At 35.5% G+C, this 22,248-nt stretch overlaps 1 protein-coding gene across 4 annotated transcripts in view; it reads right to left on the bottom strand.

Annotated features, from left to right (window-relative positions):
• Positions 1-22,248, bottom strand: part of LOC107699021 (sperm-specific antigen 2-like) — a 51,673-nt gene that overhangs the window by 12,387 nt on the left and 17,038 nt on the right. Inside the window, exons 2-8 of one of the 4 annotated variants that reach the window (XM_016500173.1) lie at positions 12,988-13,186; positions 11,809-11,851; positions 9,379-9,428; positions 8,751-8,804; positions 6,897-6,939; positions 6,719-6,817; positions 5,491-5,699 (exon numbers count right to left, since the gene is read on the bottom strand). In XM_016500173.1, the coding sequence (XP_016355659.1) occupies positions 5,491-5,699; positions 6,719-6,817; positions 6,897-6,939; positions 8,751-8,804; positions 9,379-9,428; positions 11,809-11,851; positions 12,988-13,144 (655 nt within the window). In that variant the 5' untranslated portion in view covers positions 13,145-13,186. Of the gene's footprint in view, positions 1-571; positions 731-5,490; positions 5,700-6,718; positions 6,818-6,896; positions 6,940-8,750; positions 8,805-9,011; positions 9,359-9,378; positions 9,429-9,605; positions 9,842-11,808; positions 11,852-12,987; positions 13,187-22,248 lie in introns of those variants that run through there. The other 3 variants (XM_016500174.1, XM_016500175.1, XM_016500176.1) reach the window with 3 other exon arrangements.

The following is a 22,248-nucleotide window of genomic DNA, read 5'->3' as shown; positions in this document are numbered from 1 at the left end:
TTAAGAAATGAAAACAGAAACAATAGAAAACACTAGAGAAACGGTCAACTTTAAGCAGTGTTTCCTGCAATTGCTACGGCAATTTAAAAAAAGTAATATTTAAAAAACTTAAAGTAATAAAAAATATTAATTGTACATGAATATACAAAAATTATAATAATAACAATAACACAATTGTTATTAGGCTATACAATTATTATATATTATTTTATTGTATTATATTGTTGTTTTTGTTAATATTGTAATATAATATATTGTAAACATTATGTATTTTAGGGCTTTAAACAAATAATAATATATTATTAATATAACAATATTATAAAATATATAATTGTTGTTGTTAATATTGTATTTTTTTCATATTAATACTCAATAAATAATAGATTGCATATAATATACTATAATGTACTGTAATATAATATACTATAATATAATATAAATATTCTAAATTGTATAGAGCTTCAACAAATAAATGAACAAACAAACGAATGAATGATAACTGACAAATAAAATAATTTCTGAAATGGATTAACTGCATTTCAAATTAGACTGCTCAAATTCATTTGCTCACCAAAACCGCAGGTAATCCTGTCAGATTCAAAAAGAGTCGAGAACCGTTTCGGTTTAAGGTCTGGTCATATATACCGTTGCTCTACAAAATCTGGCGAACAAAATCGAGTCATTCCAATCAGAATCCGTGCGATCTGGAAAATTCAAAAATTTCAGGGCTTCCCGTTGCAAAAACGAGATCCTGTACAAAACAGGAACAAGTGACTTGATGGTCTTTATCAACATCAAGCTCGTCATTTGTTCTGGCAGACATAAAGGAAAAGGATTTGACAATACTGCAGGCATGTAATGGAATGATAACAAGTGATAACAAGCCAGTGATGTGTGCTGCTCAGATATCAATAGTCTTCATTTATCTCCTGCAATGCAGCCAGGCTGTCTGAGTCAGCATTCAGGAACGGCTTGCAGGACATGTGCCAGAAAAAGAAAAGAGGAACAGAGAGCGTGGCTTTCTGTGAGAGAGGGACAAGCACGTCCAATTCGAGATCACCGACTTTGTGGAGGAAGAAGCACGACTTATGTAAGAAAAGTCAACAAGACATGGGAGAACAAATCCACAGAACACCTCACTGTAATGTGAATAAACATTCACATATACTTCTTGGTCGGAATGCCCGCCTAGTGGGTTGGTTTTGTCTTAAGTGAATATAAACAAGTGACAGTAAAAAAAAAAAAAAAAGTCTCAAAACATCTGCAGTAGTAACCTAACAGACTTGTTGCTGTTAGTAATATTATTTGTTCGGTTACACTTTAATTTAAGGTTTCCTTATTACAGTGTAATTATACATTTAAGAACCGAGTAATATTAATTAACTACATGTACTTTACTATATGGTTAGGGTTAGGATTAGGGTTACTTGCATGCAATTGCATAATTTATTGTTATTATAATAGTAAGTACATGTAACGTGTAACAACAACACCTTAAAATAAAGTGTTACCATTTGTTCTATTGCTCGTAATTTGTTTCCTTGTTCATTATTTTATCATTTACTTAAATAATTGCTTTATTGTAATTACTTGTAATTTGTAACTTGTAATTACTAAATAACCATTTCTTAAATAATTGCTGTAATAATTACTTACTGTAAATAATTGCTGTAATTACTAATACAGTGCCGTGAAAAGGTTTTTGCCCCTTCCTGTTTTTAAAAGTTTTTGCATATTTGTCACACTTAAAAGATTCAGATCATAGGTTTGGACAGCTTTTTTCCCTTAATAAATGAAATCATAATTTCAAAACTGCAGTTTGTATTTACTCAGGTTATCTTTGTGTAATATTAAAATTTGTTTGATGATCTGAATCTTTTAAGTGTGACAAATATGCAAACAATTAAAAAAACAGGAAGGGGGCAAAAACTTTTTCACACCACTTTATAATGTACTATGTAATAAGTACTTGTATCAATAACATTAATATTTATTTAAATTAATTTACATGAGTGACAAATTGTTTGTTAATATATTTATTCATATTTTAAGGTAAAGTTAGCCATTTTATGAACAAAATAATAAACAGTGAATAACTACATTCAAAAAGCTATACACACATATACATATAAATGTATGTATTAGTTTATTAGATTTTATTTTTCTATATTTTCTGTTTTCACTTTAATTTTAGGTTTAGCAATTTTGTTGCGTTTTGTCATTTTATTTGTTTTTTTGTGTTCTTTGTCTATATAGTTATAGTTTATTAATTTGTATTCATTAGTTTTAGTTTTTCAATTACTACCTGAAGTTAAACAAAATGAAAATAATAAATGTTACCTTGGACACTAGCTGGAATAAAAATAGTTTAAGTTTTTTTTTCTATTTTATTTCATTCGGGTTTTTTTTTCTTTGAAATTATGAAAACTTTTTTTTTTAAAGGGGTCATATGATGCGATTTCAATTTTTCCTTTCTGTTTGGAGTGTTACAAGCTCTTGGTGCATAAAGAAGATCTGTAAAGTTCTCCGGCCGTTCCTCACTCTAGCCCCCGGTCTCTGCTCACTCTAGGCCACCGTGTGTGACGCTGTTTTGTTGTGAAAGCGAAACTACTTTGTTTGGCCTTCCAAAAGAGGACACGACTAGAAATCAGTGGTTAAGTTGTATTTACAACACTGTTCCAGAACAGTTTAACCCAAATATTCAGATGTGTGCAGCACATTTTATGGAGGACTGTTTCCTGATCCTGGGAGAGTAGACTACAATGCTGGCTGTTCTGACTCAGAGACTGTAAGTATAGTTTTTATATTTTATATTTTTTATATTTAAAGCGAGTTTTTTGGGCAGTGTAGAGTAGGGCTTGTTGTTTGTCATTTCTCCGATCACAAATGCAGACATGGTTTTATGTTTACGCGGCGCGATTCAACACGTAAAAAGACAGTATAAGTCATTATAATCCGTAATTATGTTCCAACTGGATGCAACAAATGCTTTGTTTATAATGGGTTTTAATGTTTTTGTCTCGTCGCTCCGGGCCGGGACAAGGCATCACAGTATGGTAAGGGGCATAACATTTCCATCACACGCTTGAGGTATTCGGCCAATCACAACGCACTGGATAGCTGGCCAATCAGAGCACACCTCGCTTTTCAGACCGATGAGCTTTGTAAAAATCTACGCGTTTCAGAAAGGTGGGGCATAGAGGAGAAACAATAATGTACAGTATGTGGAAAATAATGTGTTTTTTTTAACCTTAAACCGCATAAACACATTTCATTATACCAAATACACAAAATAATGTTCTTTTTTAGCAACATCATATGACCCCTTTAATGGTTTTAACTTCAGTTAACTATAATAACATACATATACATACATATAAATAAAAATACAAAGACAGACAGAGACTTTAATATTAATGATATTAAAATTGAAATTTTGGCCCAATAGTTCAAAGCCAGGCTAGCTAAAGTCAGCCAAATGCGCACAAGCTCTTACTAAAACTAAGCTGCAAAACAATCCTGAAGCCAAAAGCAGTGCACTCACAATCAAACAGGCAAACAAAACCAGGCCTTATTACAGACTTCACACATCCCTACCCTCACCCAGGTTCTTCCTGTTCCGCTGCTTTGTCTTGGCTCAGTGAGAATTATGCAAATGTAGGCCAATGCACAAGCTGGCACAGAGCTGGCACACAGGCCGAATCCTGATGTGAGCGGATGGCTGAATCAGCTCTGCTGTGCCACAGCCTGCTTGACACTTTCTCTCTCTGCTGCCGTCTGTCTCTCCCTCTCGTTTCTGTGCCCATGGAGGACAATGGCTTCGCTGTGCTCTACTTCTATAGAGCGGAGTCTGTACAGCACTCGTTGTTGATCAGCGAGTGTTGGAAGGCTCAGAGCTCAGCGTTTGCTTGAAGATATATAGTTACTGAAAAATGAGCACAAAGCTTTCTGCAATGTGATCTTAAAATCAAACACACTTCTCCTTTAGGCACCACAACTTCCCTCAACTCTTGCCTGGCTGTCTTTGTCTTTCTTCTTTATGGTTAGATACATGCATCCAGTAGCGTAAGACTGTCTAGTGAGAAGTGCTGTTCTCCAAGATCGCTCCGACTCCACGTTAACAAGCAATAATGCAATTAAGGATGAAGTGTAATTAAAATTATGGCTGATACCGATATTTAGATAAATATTTTCATGTAATGGCTGACAATAAAAATTCTACACTATTTTATCAAAATGTAGCATTTAAAATAAGTGTTTTAATTGTAATACAAGTGAATTTGTATGATTATCTTACAATCTACAGTATAAAAACAGTGGTTTTACAATTTGAGATTCGCACTGTTAAATGTTTATTTAAATTAATTTATATTAGTGGGACATTCTGTTATAGTAGTATTTTAATATTTATATTTAAAAGGTAAAGTGTCCAATTTTCTGCACCACAAGCAGCATTAAATTGAAGTGTAATCTGTTAAAGTACATAAAATAATAAAAATTTACTAATAATAAATAGTTAGTTATTATTTTGAATTAGACTTTACATTTTTAAAGTCTGAGTAGTTTTGATGTTTTTGTAATTTTTTTTTTATATCTATGAAGTTATTAATTTTAATTTATTCGTTTAATTTTACTAATATTTGGTACTATATAATACTATAATACTTCATGCTAGTTAAAACATTTTTAATATTTAAATATTTATTAAACTATTAACATTTTTGAAGATTAACTAAGTTAACATGCACAATTAAATAATTGATGATAATAACAATAAAGAAAACATTTGTAATACCAGTAATTAATACCAATGGAAAATGTATATATCATTCATCACTAAAATTGATTGCATGTCACAAATATGCATTTAATTAAACAACACTAATAGAATAGAAGCAAACAAAATACAATAAAGATTTGTGAAATATTACAGAGATTATGAAAAATGATTCAGAAATACGTAGTAGATCGGTAAATGTGCAAATTTTGCTTTCAAATATGAGCAGGGAGTGAGCGAGGAGCGGGAAATAGAAAACCCGGAGTGGAGTTATTGGAGAATGTTTTGCATGTGGGCCAAAAAGGAAAGTAATTTTGAAAGGTAGACAAACGTATTAACTTATTTTGATAAAAGATTTCTATGACAAACATTTTTTATTTGGAATAACGCGTACAATAAGACCGTGCATTAAGAAAGTAAACAGTCAATTTTGACTTTGTGTTAACTTAAAAGTTGTCCAGTTGCCTGGCTACAATGTTTTTTCTTCACACCATGGCTAACGAAACGAAACTATGATTATTTCTCAAATAAAAAAGCGGGGGACAAACATAGAAATGACTAAATGCTGTAAATGCTACACCCCTTCTTGCAACATTTAATATTTCCTTTCATGCTTCCATGATTTTGAACGTGCACAGGCACGGTGGTGTAAACCACGGGGGCTGAAGTACTATCAGATGCCATGGATTGTGTTGACAACACGGTCTACATACTTGTCAGGGCGTAGTTTGGGTTCTCCAGCTCCATGCGCTGAATCTGGGCTCCCAGGTAAACTTTGATGTCGATGCCCTTGGCGCTAGAAGAGGAGTTGAAGAAACGAGAAGGGATTTTTGAGGCGATGTCGGGCTCCTCACGCCCGAAGCCGAGGTTGTACAAGATCTCCTCTGGATCCTCCTCATACAGGTCCAGAAGTTCTGACACGCTGCAGGGAAAACAACAACTATTAAAGACACACACCTTCATCTACATGCAAACAGACAATCGATGTTTGTCCAAGCAATTCTTTACAGATCTTCAAAAAAACTTTACTATGTGACCTTTCACAGATTACATTTTAAATGTAAAAAGAAAAAAGAAAAAAGAAAAAAGAAAAAAGAAAAAAAAAAAAGAGTACTCAAAAGTCTGCTAATATTTATATTAATATTTTGATATTAATATCGATTGATATTAATTGAAAAGGTAAAGGGTTCACTTTTCTGCACCATTAACAGTATCAAAAAGAATTACAATCTTTGAATATAAAATAAAACAAAACTAAGTAATCAAGTTACAGATCAAGGCCGCAAAAAACACTTAAGCCACACTTAAAAATGTGTCAATTGCTTATTCAACAAAATATCAAACAAAATGATTTAAAGAAATATAGGCAAAAGAATGTTATGTTTGAAATGATAAATCATAAATTAGAGCAAAAAGTGAAAAGAAAAAAAAAAGAAAATCAAAAATGGCTCAGAAATGTGAAGTTTTGAGAAGACCTCTAGCAATGTTTGTTTGCAGATGCCACTTGGTAATATATTATTTGTATTATTATTTTACAATATTTAATTATAATTGGTAGTATCCAGCTAACCGATATTTGCATCAGTTTTCATAAAAATATCTAGAGTGTAGTATACAACCCTCTACATTGCGAGTAAATCACTTGCATATGCGACTAAATCTTCACTCTGGGCGACTAAATGATGTCTAATATTAGCCAATGGCTAATAAATTCTCAGATTTTATATAATATAATAATTATAAGTAATATTAATACATATAATACATTAATACATATAATTACCTTATATACTTAAATCGATTTACTTGTATGGCTAAAATGATTATAAAATATATCACATTCAGACTCCTTGCCCAATCACTGGTTCAGTTGTTGCTGTTTTACACGCCTAGAGATTTTGCATGTGTTAATGACCATAGAACATCATTCTTGTAAAGTACCTGGACACGGTGGTGCTGCTCTTTCCAGAGCCTGTGGAGTTCATACTTCTGCCTTTCTGCTTGAACTGGCACCTTTTGGCCTTGGCTGCGATTTCATAGCTGAGGAAAGAAGACAGTGACCCGCCTGTGACCAGACCAAAGCAGAAAGAAATGCGAACATTTTTGAAGGCCTACTTACCCATTGGCCGCTGGTTTTGCGCTGCTGTTCTGGAGGTGATTGGCTGTAGAGACGAGAGAGAAAGAGAAGCTTAACTGTGCTGGATTCCTGCCTAATTTGATACCAAATTCCCTTGAACCCACCTGTCAACCTTTGACACAACAAGTGCAATTACCAAAAGCCCTGGCTGCCATTTTAGCATAGTGGGAGTTGTCAGAAAGTCCTTACGAAAGAGCCTTATTCGACATTGTGATGATGTTAATTTCCAAAAGTGATTTATTCAGCGGAGAATCATCCACTCCGGATGACAATCCACATTGTGGAACGTTTTCCTCAGCACTTAGCACACAATGACAGAATTATATGAGCACACATCCTAACCTGCCAAACGATTCGTGTTACAAATCACATTAGACACCAGACTTTAGTTCACTAAGGAGGACAGGATAGAACAGAGAGACGCAGAGGACATTAGCCAGAGCTTTTCTGGCCTGAAACGTCCTGGCTTACATGTACTCATCCATCAGCCTCAGGTAAAAATGCTTAACCTTAAATTTCCACAGAAATTCTCACAACTGGTGCTGCCTGATTCCTGTGCTCTTGTCAATAAGAGTGAATAGAGTCATTCAGTGGAACTAGTCTGGACTCGTTTCTTCACATACAGACACACTGAAGGGTGAAATCTGCTCGACTACAATAACACAATAGCTTGTGGAGCTACAGTTGTGTAACTGTAAAAATACACCCACACATATAATATAATTTACCAAGAAAAAAAGACAGTATAGTAGAGGTCCAATTATACAAGCAAATACCACAAGCACTTTTAACAATAATAATATTTTTAAATGTTACTGACGCAAAGTTATAATTATTGTTTAAATTATTTGGTAACTTTATTTTTTTTAAGTTGCACAGATAGAGTCCAAAATGAAACACTTAGTATTAAATGTGAAAAAATGTCTCTGACAAGTAAAAAAAAAAAAAATACACAGTATTACCCAGGAAGCATAGCTTGATATATATTTCATATGTTTAATATGTTATTTACTATGTTTTTATGATTATATATATATATATATATATATATATATAATTTTTATTTTAATATATTTAAATACATAATATATTTATTTATTTATTTGTTTTAAACCATTCTCTTTATTACATTTTTCCTTAGTGGACATCATGTACAATATTAATCTAACAAATTCATTTATTTTTTAAACAAAAATTCTGCAAATACTTTTAGATAAATAAATAACAATTTAATGGGTGATAATAAATATTTATGACTGGAAAATTTTCCATTTTGGACCCTGATCATGCAACAAAAAAAGGTGTAAAACAAAAATCCACTCCCTAATCAAACATTGTGCATCAGCATAAAATAATTCCTGATTGCAAATAATTGTCAGCTAACAACAGACATCTGTTACATTTCTGACATTGAGACCTTGTGGAATAAAAAGTGAGAAGTCACTTTTATTATTAAAGCGTTCCACACCCGCTAACACATGGGCCATTGGGTGCAAACCATGAAACCAGAGATAAGTTATCTGATGTGCCAAGACCAGTCTTTTAGCCTGAGTATCACATGCAAGTGTGTGCATGTCGCCCTGTGTCCTTGTGCAAACTCAAAACAGCACATAATCCAAAGAGAAAGCAAAGACTCATCAGCACAAAAATCGACAAATGATATACTACGTTAACAACAAAACAAAACAATGCCAGCAGTCATTCTTGTTTGTCGGTCGGTTTATTAACCTCAAAAAAGCTATGTGGAATACTTGAAATTCTTTGTCAGATTCCTCACAAAGGAGCACACTTGAGAGCAATTACGTCCAATTGAGGGAGAACGTGGAGAGTACTTACCCTCAGCTCCCAGGGACAGGTCATCTTCAAAGCTACAGCCATTCTTTAATGGTCCTAAAAAAAAAGCAAAGAGAACAGCTTTCAGAGAGCAAACACTTTGCACTGACCCATCGTGCAGAACAAGTGATCATTTCCCATTCTCTTCCCCCATAAAAAAACACTCCAACGCATCCGAGTAGCACTTCAAAGCCTGAATGTGGCTTTAGCTCGCACGCACAGAGGTTAACGGTAAATATTTACTCTTAAGTGCAATTGCCTTACCTAAGTAGTTATCCGAAATAATGCCAATGCAGTTTTGAATGACCTGATCCATAACACATTATCCTGCTCTTGGATTCTGTCCTGAGGAAACGTTTGTCTAATCAGGCACTTCTTTGCCTGGAGTGTGTGGGGGTCTGCTATTGGCCCCAAAGCAGTGTGCGTGCTGTGTGTGTGTGCCAGTGAATGTGCATGCGCTGTAGTGCATTGTGAGAGACCTTGCTCCAAAGTTCACAAGGAGTGGTAGAGAAAAGAGTCAGCAGGCAGTTGGGTAACTTTTTGCAGTACAACCTACTTCAGACTAACATAGAAAACTTCTGTAAATGCAGATAAACGCAGCAATTTCGTCTGAAGAAGATGATAGACTCACCTCTGGACGGACTGCCGCTTTGTTCGTCCAAAGAGGCCCCGAGAGGAGTCCTGTTGAAAAATCAATAACACGTCATATCCTTTTTCTGCTCGCCAAATCTCTCCCTAAAAAATGTCACTCGAGCAGAAACACACACAAACCCCCTTCCCTCTCTTGAAGTGTTATTTTCCTTTAGCAAAGCTCTGACACAGATTCTCTTGGCATGAACTTGTCGTCTCGACACTTACAAAACGCTGCCTTCGAAGTCTCCTGCCACTTTCATCCAGACACCTGGAGATCCGAACGGCGTAAGAAAAAAAACACACCACGTAAAATGAGGCTAAGAATAGCTCGCGCTCTGCCGCGCGCTGGCCATGTTTCACAACACCAGCGGCAGCAGCACCACCGAAGTCTCTCTAGCTCCGGATATCCAGCAAACTCTCGGCAATAGAGACACTTACATTTCCTGTCAGGCTGTAGGAGGATGTCTGTCTCCTCTGTGTGTGTTTAATGATAATGAGCAGGAATTGGGAATAGGACGAGCACGAGGTATTTTTATTGACCTAGTGTGTGGCGTTGATGCTCAAACATGCTGCATCTGGGTTCAACGGGGGAATTTACACTAGGAGCATTTGATTAAATCAACTGTGAAGGAAGAGATCAGCCAAAAAATTTATTTTGGCATTATTTACTCTAATCCCATCAAAAAATGGTTATTTACATTTAATAACAGGAATTTTTTTCATTAGAACACAAAATGAGTTTGTTTTTTTTTTTAGTAAAAGTTTTATTTCTTTGAGTGTGTGTGTGTGTGTGTGTGTATATATATATATATATATATATATATATATTAGTGCTGTCAAACAATTAATCCCAATTAATCGCATTCAAAATAAAAGTTATGTAAAAACATCTAAATATTTTCAAAATATATACTGTATGTGTGTGTATTTATATATGCATAATAAATATACACAGTTCACCCACATATATTATGTAAACAAAAACTTTTATTTTGGAAGTGATTAATCGTTTGACAGCACTATATATATATATATATATATATATATATGAGATAGACAATTATATCTTACACTTTTAATACATATACTAAAGTTCAAAAGCTTGGGATATGTATGATCATTTTTTTTAAATAAATAAATAAAATAATACTTTTATCCAGCAAGGATGCATTAAATTGATCAACAGTGACAATAATGTTTTATAATGTTACTAATACTTTTATAATGTTACACAAAATAAGTGCTGTTCTTTTTAACTTTCTATTCATCAGAATTGATGATGATGATGATGATAAGACATGTTTCTTGAGCACCAAATCAGCATATTAAAATGACTTCTTAAGGATCATGTGACACTAAAGACTGGAGTAATGGCTACTAAAAATCCAGCTATGCCATACAGGAATAAATTATATTTTAACATATAATCAAATAAAAAAATTGTTATTTTTAATTGTAAAAATATTTCATAATATTTCAGTCTTTACTGTATTTTTGACCAAATAAATGCAGAATTGGTCAGCATAAGAGACTTTTAAAAACATTTTATCAAACCCCAAACTTTTGAAAGGAAACATGAAATTATGGCCCATTTCAAACATGATGTGGGACCATTTTAGTAATTTTCTTTACTCTGAAAGCGCCATAACTTAATTCTAAACAAGTTGTTTATAACTTCACTGTACCCCCCAAAAAAAGTGAGTACGGCACTTGGCAGTGGTCAAAATCACTTTTGGATTAATTCCAGCTTTTAAATTCAAAGATTCAAACAGCAATTAAATATGACATCATCAACAACAAACGGTTCTTACATGTTCTCGGAGAAAACTTGAGTAAATGACGTTAAGCCAAATTACCTGCAACATTCAAACAAACATACGGCTTCCTTCTAGATCACAAGATGGAATGGCTGACAGGGACACGTACCAGAAATTCTGGAATCTCGGTTTTGTTTTTCACATGGAAGGTTTATGTTGGTTATGAAGGACGTATATCTACAAAGTAAATCAATGGCTTTTTCCTCCTATGCTTTTTTTGTAAAAAAACAAAAAAAGAAGCAGCCTGGCAGAACAGAGAGAAAGACTAAAAACTCTCGGAGGAAAACTTTAGCATTAATGGGCCACAAAGGACTCAAACAAGCCACCAAAAAAAACCCCGGTAGCACAAAGGACAATAGTTAGTCCTCACAAGTAACGACTTTCCTGACTCTGGGAAAATCACGGTCTGAACCCACTGAACTATTCACAGGATTCTCTCAAATTTACTGCTTGTCAGAGACACCAAAGACAAAGGACAGAATGCTTTTCTATGGCGCATCTGAGCGTTTTGTTTACTTAGCAATTCACGTCATACTGTGGCATGTACACAGATCTTTCTCACACCATTTGCATTTGTATTTTATGAGCAGTGAGTTTGTTAGGTAACTCACCTGCAGGTCCTGAGCCAGTTCTCTACTTGATTTGGTTTATGACCTGAGGAGAAAAAAATACAAGTAGCTGTTCCGTGTAATAAACAAATGAATTTCCCTGAAAAGCAACAAGCAGCAAACAGTAAACAACAAATCTAACAGTGACGACTAACACAGAGTGGTTTTCTGAACTACCACTGTGGTCTGCGATTCTTTCGTTTTCCATAAACCTTTATTTGCTCTAAATTGGTTTATCATGACTTGAATGGAGAATCAAATGCCAGCAGTGTTCACTACCGCATTACAGCTTCCAGTACACCTTCCCACAGAGCTTCTAACCCCCAAAATCCCAGTATCGAGTTGAGAATCTCAGATATAAATGATAAAAAATGACAACTGTATGGTTTGCCTCTGAAAATAGAAATATCACGCCAAATTTGCATACATTTTTAGGGGTAAATTTATAAGAGTATTTACAGTAATTCTATTTATCGCTGAATCTTTATAGTGCACTAAATGCTGACATTCTTAAAATGCAGACTGTTATCTGTAGGCTTAATTCATGCAAAAGTATGGTAAAAGCAGCTTAGTGACATTTAAAGACAATATTTAATATTAGACAATATAAAATATTAGTTATTGGTATCAGCTTAAAATAAACAGTATAACGACGTGAAAGCAAAGTAGGGCCAAAATATTAAATAGACATTTACAGTATAATTGTAGTGAATTTCCTGGCAATATATATTGTGAGTTTTAACAGCATATCTGATTTCAACGTCTGTAGCAAAAATGCTGTTACATATGGTAAGTTACATTTATTATTGTGAATCAGTTCAAACTGTCTATTTCTATCAACTGATTAAATTATTTGTTTATATCATCCCTTGAAAATACTTGGTAATTTCGTTTCAAAAGAGTTTAAGTAAAAATATATGATAATAAAAATATAAATAGTGCTGGTTATTATTACTACGCATTGCTATATTTAAGTGCACATACAATTAAAATACCTAAAATCCTTTTAACTTAGAAAAACATGCATTGTATGTATTTTAGCTACATTTCTACTTATCTTAGTTCTTGCAATAAATATTTTGAATCTACATGGCTGCTTGGTTAATTTCTCTAGCATGTAGTATCTGTTAGTACAGAAACAAACAGATTTGAACCGTAACGCCATTAACAGAAGCACTGTACCTGTTTCTGAGGCTGTCGAAGTCTTATCCTCCATAGGCTGGGTAGACAGCGGCTCCTCTGCGCCCTGGTCCTGGGACTCAGAAGCCTGCCAGGAGTCTCGGCTCTGAGCCCAGGCCCTCCTCTTGATTCTGGCAGGGGGGGACTCGCACTCCTCCATGTCCTTAGCTCGGACGGGATACTACAGTGGGGGATGGTTCACCTGCAGAGAAGCGAAAAGGGATGGACTCAGACCTGAATGACACGACATTAGCCAGCCCCCCTCTCTCCGGAGGGATTGATAGCAGGCCCAAAAGAGCACTGTCTTGTGTCATACGAAGCAGATATGTAAGAGTCTGAACGAAGTCACATTAACCAAAACGGTTCACGCATCTTATGCTCATTTGAGCACTTTAAGAACAGAACTGCAAGAGCCAACATGTCTTTGATGCATTTATTGCATTAGCTGCACATGAGGTTAAGGGTGAAAACACAATGTGTAACAGACCATGTGTCACACTGTCTGCAATCACACAGACACCCGAAATCAAGAGCCAAAATGACTGTACAGACCAATGTTCCCTAAGAAACGTGCATAACATACAGTACATGGCCTTGATCCAAAACAGACTATAATAATATATATATATGTGACCCTGGACCACAAAACCAGTCTTAAGGGTCAATTTTTTTAAATTGAGCTTTATACATCATCTGAAAGCTGAATAAATAAGCTTGCCACTGATTTATGGTTTGATAGGACAGTATTTGGCCGAGATACAACTATTTGAAAATCTGGAATCTGAGAAAAAATCAAAAGTTGTCCAAATTAAGTTCTTAGCAATGCATATTACTAATCAAAAATTAAGTTTTGATATATACGGTAGGAAATTTACAAAATATCTTCATGGAACATGATCTTTGCTTAATATCCTAATGATTTTTGGCATAAAAGAAAAATCGATAATTTTGGCTATTGTTACAAATATACCTGTGCGACTTATGACTGGTTTTGTGGTCCAGGGTCACATATGTAGTAGCCTAAATTTGTATGAATTCTTACATTCTTACTTTACATGATAATTAATGTGAATCCGTAATCTAGAGTGAGTGTAATGCATATCACAAAAGCGAAGTGTTAAAGGAAGAGCTCACCCAAAAATGAAAATGTGCTGAAAGTTGTAGATGAGTTTGTTTCTTTAGCGAAACAGATTTGGAGAAATGTAGCATTACAACATCACTTGCTCATCAACGGATCCTCTGAAGTGAATGCAACCCTCTACGCACACCTTGGCAATATAATCACCATTGGCTAGTAAATTATTTAGTTTACTCGCCGTTAGCCAATGGCTAATGTTAGACATTTAGTCGCCCAGAGTAAGATTTAGTCGCATATGTGAGTGATTTACTCGCAATGTAGAGGGTTGGAATGGGTGCCGTCAAAGTGAGAGTCCAACAACTGATAAAAACATCACAATAATCCACAAGTAACACACATGGTCCATCAATTAAAGAAACAAGAAACAATTCCATCATTAAGACATTTTAACTTTAATCTGTTACGTCGGGCCAAAATATGAGTCCATAATCTACAATAATGCTTCCTCTAGTAAAAACGCCCATCACCTGTTGTCCTCACACATCAACACCCACGACATATTTCTTTAGAAACGTTTTGGAATTTGGACTGTTTACACTTGTAAATAGTGTTTCATCTGTGCATATCTCTTGCCTGATTCAGACAAGATCACCTTTTCACCGGAGAAAGCAATATTATTGAGAGAGGACTTGTATTTTAGTCAGAAGCAACAGTTTGAAGTTAAAAACGTCATAAAGATGTCAGCTGTGTGGATTACTTGTGGATCATTGTGATGTTTTTATCAGCTGTCTGGACTCTCATTCTGACGGCACCCATTCACTGCAGAGGATCCTTTGGTGAGCAAGTGATATAATGCTAAACTTCTCCAACTTTGTTTTGATGAAGAAACAAACTCATCTACATCTTAGATGGCCTGAGGCTGAGCACATTTTCAGCATATTTTCTTTTTTGGGTAAACTATTTCTTTAAAACAGCAATTATCTGTGGCATGTTTTTGTCCAATAATAGATGCTAGACGTGCAGAAATGACACACTGCATCTTTAACTAGCATAATCATCCTGACACAGTCAGCCTAAATAGTCTAAAGCGAACATTTTTTGCAATAAATTTTATTTCTATATATAACATCACCAAAATGTGGTGATAACCCAAATAACCAAAATAAATAACCTATGTCTGTCCAACAGAAATACATTTTGCTTAGCAAGAACAAAAAAATAGAGGGAACATTGATTTCAGAAATTACTGGAAAATCAAATAAAAGATGAAGGCCATGTGAAGGCAGCAACAACAAATAACCAGCATGAGAAACTAATAACATCTACAGAGATTCCAAGATTCCTGTCCATAAGAAGCAAACCAAAGAAAGAGAGGGAAAAGGAGGGAGAGAGAGAGATGGGGGCGGGGCAGGGGTCTTAACTGGAATAAACGGTAAAAAAGAAAAAGTCAAAAAGCAAGTTAAGCAGGAAATGTCTGTTTAGTTGAAAGATTACAAGCTGGTGTGGAGTCATTTCCTGTTTTGGATCTGGCACTTTTTGAAGGAACAGATGAGCTTGACCAAATGGGATGGATTTTTAATTCAGCGTTCTGATCTCCCACAATTCACACACTACTATTAATAGCATGTCTATTTTCAGACTGATCATCGAAGTGTGACAAATGTAAACCACCAGGAAACACCACCACATTTTATTACCAAAGCCTGGGGATTATAAGGGAACACATCAACATTGGGGAATATAGGCTACCTGCACGAATACACATTCCAAAATCAGAATCTACAACAATGGTTCTGAAAATAAGACCAAACAAGCATTAAAATAAGCTAAAACAACAACAACAAAAAATCCCACAATCTTGGAAAACAGATATATGAGGCGGCCGAATTTTAAAAGATCTGGAAATGTCATGGAAAGCAATAAAATCTTATCATTTCAGGGGCATTTTTAAAATACATTTTACTACTTATGTCAAGCTCCAAAATATTTATTGGATAGAAACTGCGAGTAAAAAACATTTAAAATGTTATTTTGTGATAACTAATGGCTTTTCGTACATTCGCCTCTTTATTAATTACATGCATACATTAAAAAAAAGAAAGAAATGCACATGAAATATTAATGAGTGGATTTTTTTCATTATTTGAGAAATAAAATTAGCAATACAAAAGAAACAAAACCACAGTTATGTCTGGAAATCATCTGACAGGGACAACAGTCAATAAAATTATTTAACAGTCATTCTACGACAGTATTTGATGGAAAAATGCTGCAAAGCAACCAGTCACAATCAAGTATTCCATAGAGGCATGTCCTAATATTGTAGAATTGTCTACTAGGTTTTGATAAATAAGTCTAATAATGCAAACACAGTCTCAGTTTCAGCTGCATATCTGTTCACAGGTTCAAATCCCATCAGAGGCTTGTTATTTTTGGACTCCTTTAACAGAATTGATGTCCAGTCTACTTGGAGAAAGTTAAAAGGAAGCAAACAGTGTACTCTAGAATGTAGACTGCCTAAAAACCACTTCAAACACCCCTTTTCTCATCAAAAACTAATTGTTCACTTGCAACACACAATGATTAATTACATTACCACCAGTGGCGGCTCGTGGGTTTTAAAATCGCTGAAAGTGAACACTCGATGGTGATTGGCTAATTTTTTTTACCAACGGAGGCATGAGAGCTCAGCTCTCCCCCGGCCTCCCCCTCCCCTTTTCTATCACCTAGCGGTTGTAATTACATCAGCAGATTCGGCACATTCGCGATAGAAAAGCAGCACTTTCACTTTATGGTATTACAACTGTGAAATTACAAATAAAAAATACACATTCTGAGACATGAACTGAAATGAATTGTGAATTTTATTAACATTAAATCGTCCTCCTCCCATTTTCACCTCAAAATTATGGGGAAGCTGTGCCTCCCCTGCCTCCCCCGACGAGCCGCCACTGATTACCACACAAATAGGCCCTCTCTAACGTCATGTTAAGCGTAATTTACACATCACATCAGCAAATGTTGATTAGCTATAGCAATCCAGACTGGAACACTGTGTCCACATCTTTAATGTAGTTCAAGGAAAACATTCATCTCTGACTTGAAATATTAATAAATACTGTAAGTATGAGTCCTCCTACTACCAGTTTGATACATGGCTGCTCCAAGAAAAAAAGAACAAAATGCTAACCTAAATAGCATGTTGATAGATTCAATAAACAGACAACAAAAAAGTCTGTCAACAAGCCATGTAACAGCAGTCAAATATGAGAGCAACACGCTCCATTCCCTTTCACAAACAGCGTAGTTGTTTAATTCTATAAACACAGGAGAACTCGTGCTCTCCGCTCCATTTTGGACCTGCGATTTGTAAACAGTGCTGACTGAGTTACATACTCTGCTTTAAATGGATAGAGACTTCATGAAGGAGGATGAGGAAAGCAGTGACTTTACATAAATAAGCGCTACTAAGCAACGTCAAGCATGCCGCTCATCCACCAATCACAGAACATATGCAGAATGCTAACTAGGGGAAACCTTTGCAGTAAACCCCACACACAGCAAACTGTAAACACAACGTCCCAATATTCCCAGCAAACCTTGCATTATATAAGATATTATATATAGTTATATAGAATGCATTCATTCGGCTGTGATACAAAATTCCAAAAAAGTTGCATAAATTAAATAATGCTTAATCAAATGTCATAACTGGGCCTTCCGCTGAAAATGACCTTCTCTGTGGTGAAGAATGCAGGACGTATGCAATAATTTAGTGTTTTAACACTTAAGTAAAAGAACCAAACTTACATCCCTTAAAAATGTAGTATATATGTGTGTATACTTCATCTGTCTTAAGCTATATATATATATATATATATATATATATATATATATATATATACATACATACATACATACAGCTTATGTATGCATGTATACATTTTGGTCCATATTAATAGGGGCCATGTCTCTGTCCACTTTTTATTCATACTATGCTTTTGTAGAACCCCAAGAACTGTAATTTAACATTAAATATATGAATAATAATAATAAATAATAAGACTATATGTGTATATACTGTATAGTGAACAGATTTAAACTGAGAAAAAAACTGAAAAAACCCTGATCCTGTGCCATTAAACCAGACTAACTACTTCAAACATTGTAAACCAATAGAGTCTGTGATGAATAGCTGGATGTCAGAGCTGTGAGGAAAATCAGTGAGCCCCTCAATTCCACTGAATAAACACTCTGTCGCTATCATCCTTCTCAAACCTGTCAACAAAAGCTTGTTTGACTGAAAATGCCTTGAGAAACGATGACTATTTTTAAAACGCTGCATGCACCCCACACATGCTCTCGCTATGACCTCTTTCTGTTGAAGTGAGGACGTTCCAGTTCCCACATCTCATTCCAGATTTGACCGGTTGCTTGTTGTGTCCGTCCCCACGTCCCAAGGCCCCAAACAAAAACAGGACCGGGGCTCCAAGACAAACACGGCACAAACAACAGAACATCAAAGCCCATCCTAAGAAACATCCCACAGTTAATGCATCATGCTTACACAGAGACCTAGTGATTTAAGACTATATCCGGTCCAAACAGGCAGATTCTCAGAAGAACTAGGCAATTTATTGAATATTCAGGATGACTTCACTGGAAATATATATTTAAACATAGTTATTTTTGGATATTCAGGATATCACAATGTCATAATATTTTATTATGCTTTAAAAAGACAGTGTCATCAGAGTAGTTTCCGAATCATTCCTTGTCTCATGAGCATGAAAGCTTAAGACAGATGAAGTATTAGTGCTTCTGAGTTATACATGAAGGGGAAGTATATAATATATGTCCCACTAGCATCAAAAAGAATTGCAAAAATAATAAACAATAATTTAACACCATGTCCATTGGATGGACAAACTAGTAATTATTAAATATTCTTCAAGTGGAAAAAAAGTGGTGGAAACACGCCTTAATTAGCGGCTGTTTGAAATGGTTGGCTGTTTGGTTGAAATGATGGTTCCAGACATAGCAAATGCCTAAATGTTGAAAATATATTTCATTATACATGGTCAAAATGTTGAAAAATATTGAAATGTAAATTGCTTTTAGGAATTTCACACAGCCATAAATCTCAGTACTATCTCTATTTTAACCTTTAAGGGGAGCTTAATCATTTTAACAGATATCTACAGCTAAAACAATATCCTAGTGAAGAAAACAGAACTAGTTTTAAGAAAGAATGGCCAGTGACCTGAAAGTAATGTTATCTTTCATCCATGCAGTGATGTCATGAATTTCAAAGCAGAACAAGATAAGCCTTACCCAGAAAGCTGCTCTTTTCAAACCACACCTGCAATGTTTTCTTCCCAAGTTAGAACGCAATATCCAGTTTGCACCAGTGCCTTGGTGAACTGCCACCCTCAATGACCTTTGGTATTGGCTCTAAACGCAAGCCCAAGGCCTAGCCTGTGAAATAACATGGCATTCTGACAAAGTCCTCCATTGTGATATTGTTTTAGAGACCACAGCATCTATGAAAGAAAAGGTTATTCTGTAGCCCTCCCATAAGTCCCACGGGTGTGAAAGTGCTGCTGTTGACAAAATTTTAGGGCCAAATATAGAGCCCTGTGGTACGCCAAAAACAAAACAATCTTATATTGCTCTAGCTCAGCATTTCTAAACTGATAATGTTTTATATCTCTACAAAGATCACCAGATGAATGTCTGCATACAGGGAACCATCAGATTTCTCTCTGAGGAATGCAAACATGAACAAATGGGAGCTAAGAGACACAAGTGTAAGGCATGTTTTGCACAAACTGTAAAAAAGAGAATTTACTGCACTGTTCATGAACATGCCGATATATATCAGTATATCGCAAGTCTGTTTTTACAATAAGGCACCAATACTTCAGGATATTTTATAATTTCTTTTTTCTTGCATTCAGGCATAGTATTTTCTACATATTAATTAATTGTACGAAAATGGTGCATCACAGACTTCTATAAAATGCAGCACTGGCCAAAAGTGAAGCTAACCGAGGGAGAGAGATTGAAAGTGATACCACCGATTCACTCTCTCTCCCATGCTTTTTGCCCAATGTCAATCCCAATCCAATTAGGTCACTGTGATGCATCGCAATATTCTAAATCGTGACACATGACGTGTATAATGAGGTAGCTGCTGATCCCCAAACGTAATTTTTAGGATAAGAACATTACATTGCATAGAGTACGTTTCGGTAATTGCATAGACTATGTTTCTGGTCTTTCACATGCCGTGTGAATATGTTGAATATGTTCAACACAACATGTTGAAATGGGCACCAAATTGTATGTGTCACTTATGCACTGCAGACAGGAAATACGTAGAACAGACCTAAACCTAAAACTGCCTCGCTGCTTTCAGCTTAAAAAGAGATCAAGGCAAAATGCTTCCAAAACATGGAACAAAGTGTTCACCGGAGGGCTAAAGTCTAAAAATCAATCTCCGCTGAGGATGTGACAAGCTTTTGTTTTGAACATGTGACACAGTACTTATAGTAATGGCATTTTGGGTAATTCTCCCTCTCTGCTTACATTGGAGTCTTTTTCCACTTGTCTTCTGACAGCAAGTGAGAAGAAGGATTGTGACAATAAATTCAGACACTATCAAACTCAGTGTGTCCTCAAGAACCAGAACAGCTGGAAGTTTCTCTGGCACACACACATATAATATGTGTTGTAAACAGTGACGCACAATGAACTATATTTTTTAAATGGATAGATAATATATTTAAAAGATATTTAACTAACAAAATATATTCCAAAATGTATTTCAGGGCAAGAAAACTTCTTCAGTCTTGCAGTAGCCCACATTTAGGCTAAAAATAAATGTTGATGAAACTTACTAGTTTTTATTTAACTGTTTAATTGTGTTTTTAATAATTGATGAATGCACACACATTCATCACAGTCCTTTTACAGTGTTAGCAGACAAAAGCAAAATCATATCATGCAGTTATTGCATGTGTTATTGCAGTCATTCTTAACTATTTTTGCTTCAAGTTCCATTATACTTTCGACATCAAGTGGCGACCCAACAAATTAGCATAACGGTTTATGATACACAGGTAAACAAAATGAACAGTTTATAAACATTTATTTTACCTTGCATAGCTTTGTACGTTCTAATAAATTAGGCAGCTGCCTAATTTGTCTAGTTTCTAAGCAACAGACGGACCAAAATTTTAATGTCAACATCAAAAGCCCACTCATTTTAAGATTGCTATCATAACTATTCCCCTTAAATCAGTGCAGAAAATGCGAGTACACCGATTCCATCTGGGCCTTCTCATTTTCCCTGTTAGTTTAATGCTAAATATGTTTCTAATAGCAAGAGGCAGATAAAAACACTGATTTGCATTCCCCTGCCTTGCTGCACACTGATTAATGTTTTTTTAATCCAAGTGTGTTTTATGGCACACTTTGTATTCCAGACACTGTGTCCTGGAGCTTGGAAGCGAGCAAGGGTACAAGAGAGAAGGCGGTGCCAAGGTAACGCACAAGGTCAAACAAACCATTTGACGGATCTTAACACTTTACAAGTGGCAAAAGCAACAGGACATTCTGTCACAGCTACTCTACCACCCAAGAAATTAGATGGGGAGATGTGGGACGTGATCTGCGTTTGGAGAGCTGATGATGTAACCTAATTACTAGAGATGCACCGATCGATCGGCCAAGGATCGGAATCGGACGATTTTCCTCATGATCGGCCCGGATCGGTGACCGGCCAGTCAGTCTCACTTCTTTCCGATTTTGAGCCGATCCGTTTTGTTACCAGTGGCACAGACAATAACGTCAGCCGCGCATTCTCGCTTCTCTTCTCTCCGATGACCCCTTCTCTCTCACACACGTTTCATTCGCTCCGGTTAAATAGTGCTTGTATTGCGCATTATTTTAGTCATTCCCGCAGGTTTCGCACTTATACCAAACGCACGCGCACCACCACTGATCAATATTAGTGGAGCGCACAATCCGCACTCAGTCTCAAACAGCTTGTGAGCCACAAATACCAAAATGAGTGGCTAACTGCGCTAAAAACGTTCAAATACATAAAAAATTATGTCAAAATGCCCGTCTTGGCGAGTATCCAGTTAAACACAGTCAGTTTTGGAACGTTAAATAGTTGA

Source organism: Sinocyclocheilus anshuiensis, unplaced genomic scaffold (assembly GCF_001515605.1).
Source record: "Sinocyclocheilus anshuiensis isolate Anshui unplaced genomic scaffold, SAMN03320099.WGS_v1.1 scaffold18, whole genome shotgun sequence".
In the NCBI taxonomy this organism is placed as follows: Eukaryota; Metazoa; Chordata; class Actinopteri; order Cypriniformes; family Cyprinidae; genus Sinocyclocheilus; species Sinocyclocheilus anshuiensis.
The sequence above is the reverse complement of the archived record's forward strand: the minus strand, read 5'-3'. Positions and strand labels throughout refer to the sequence as shown.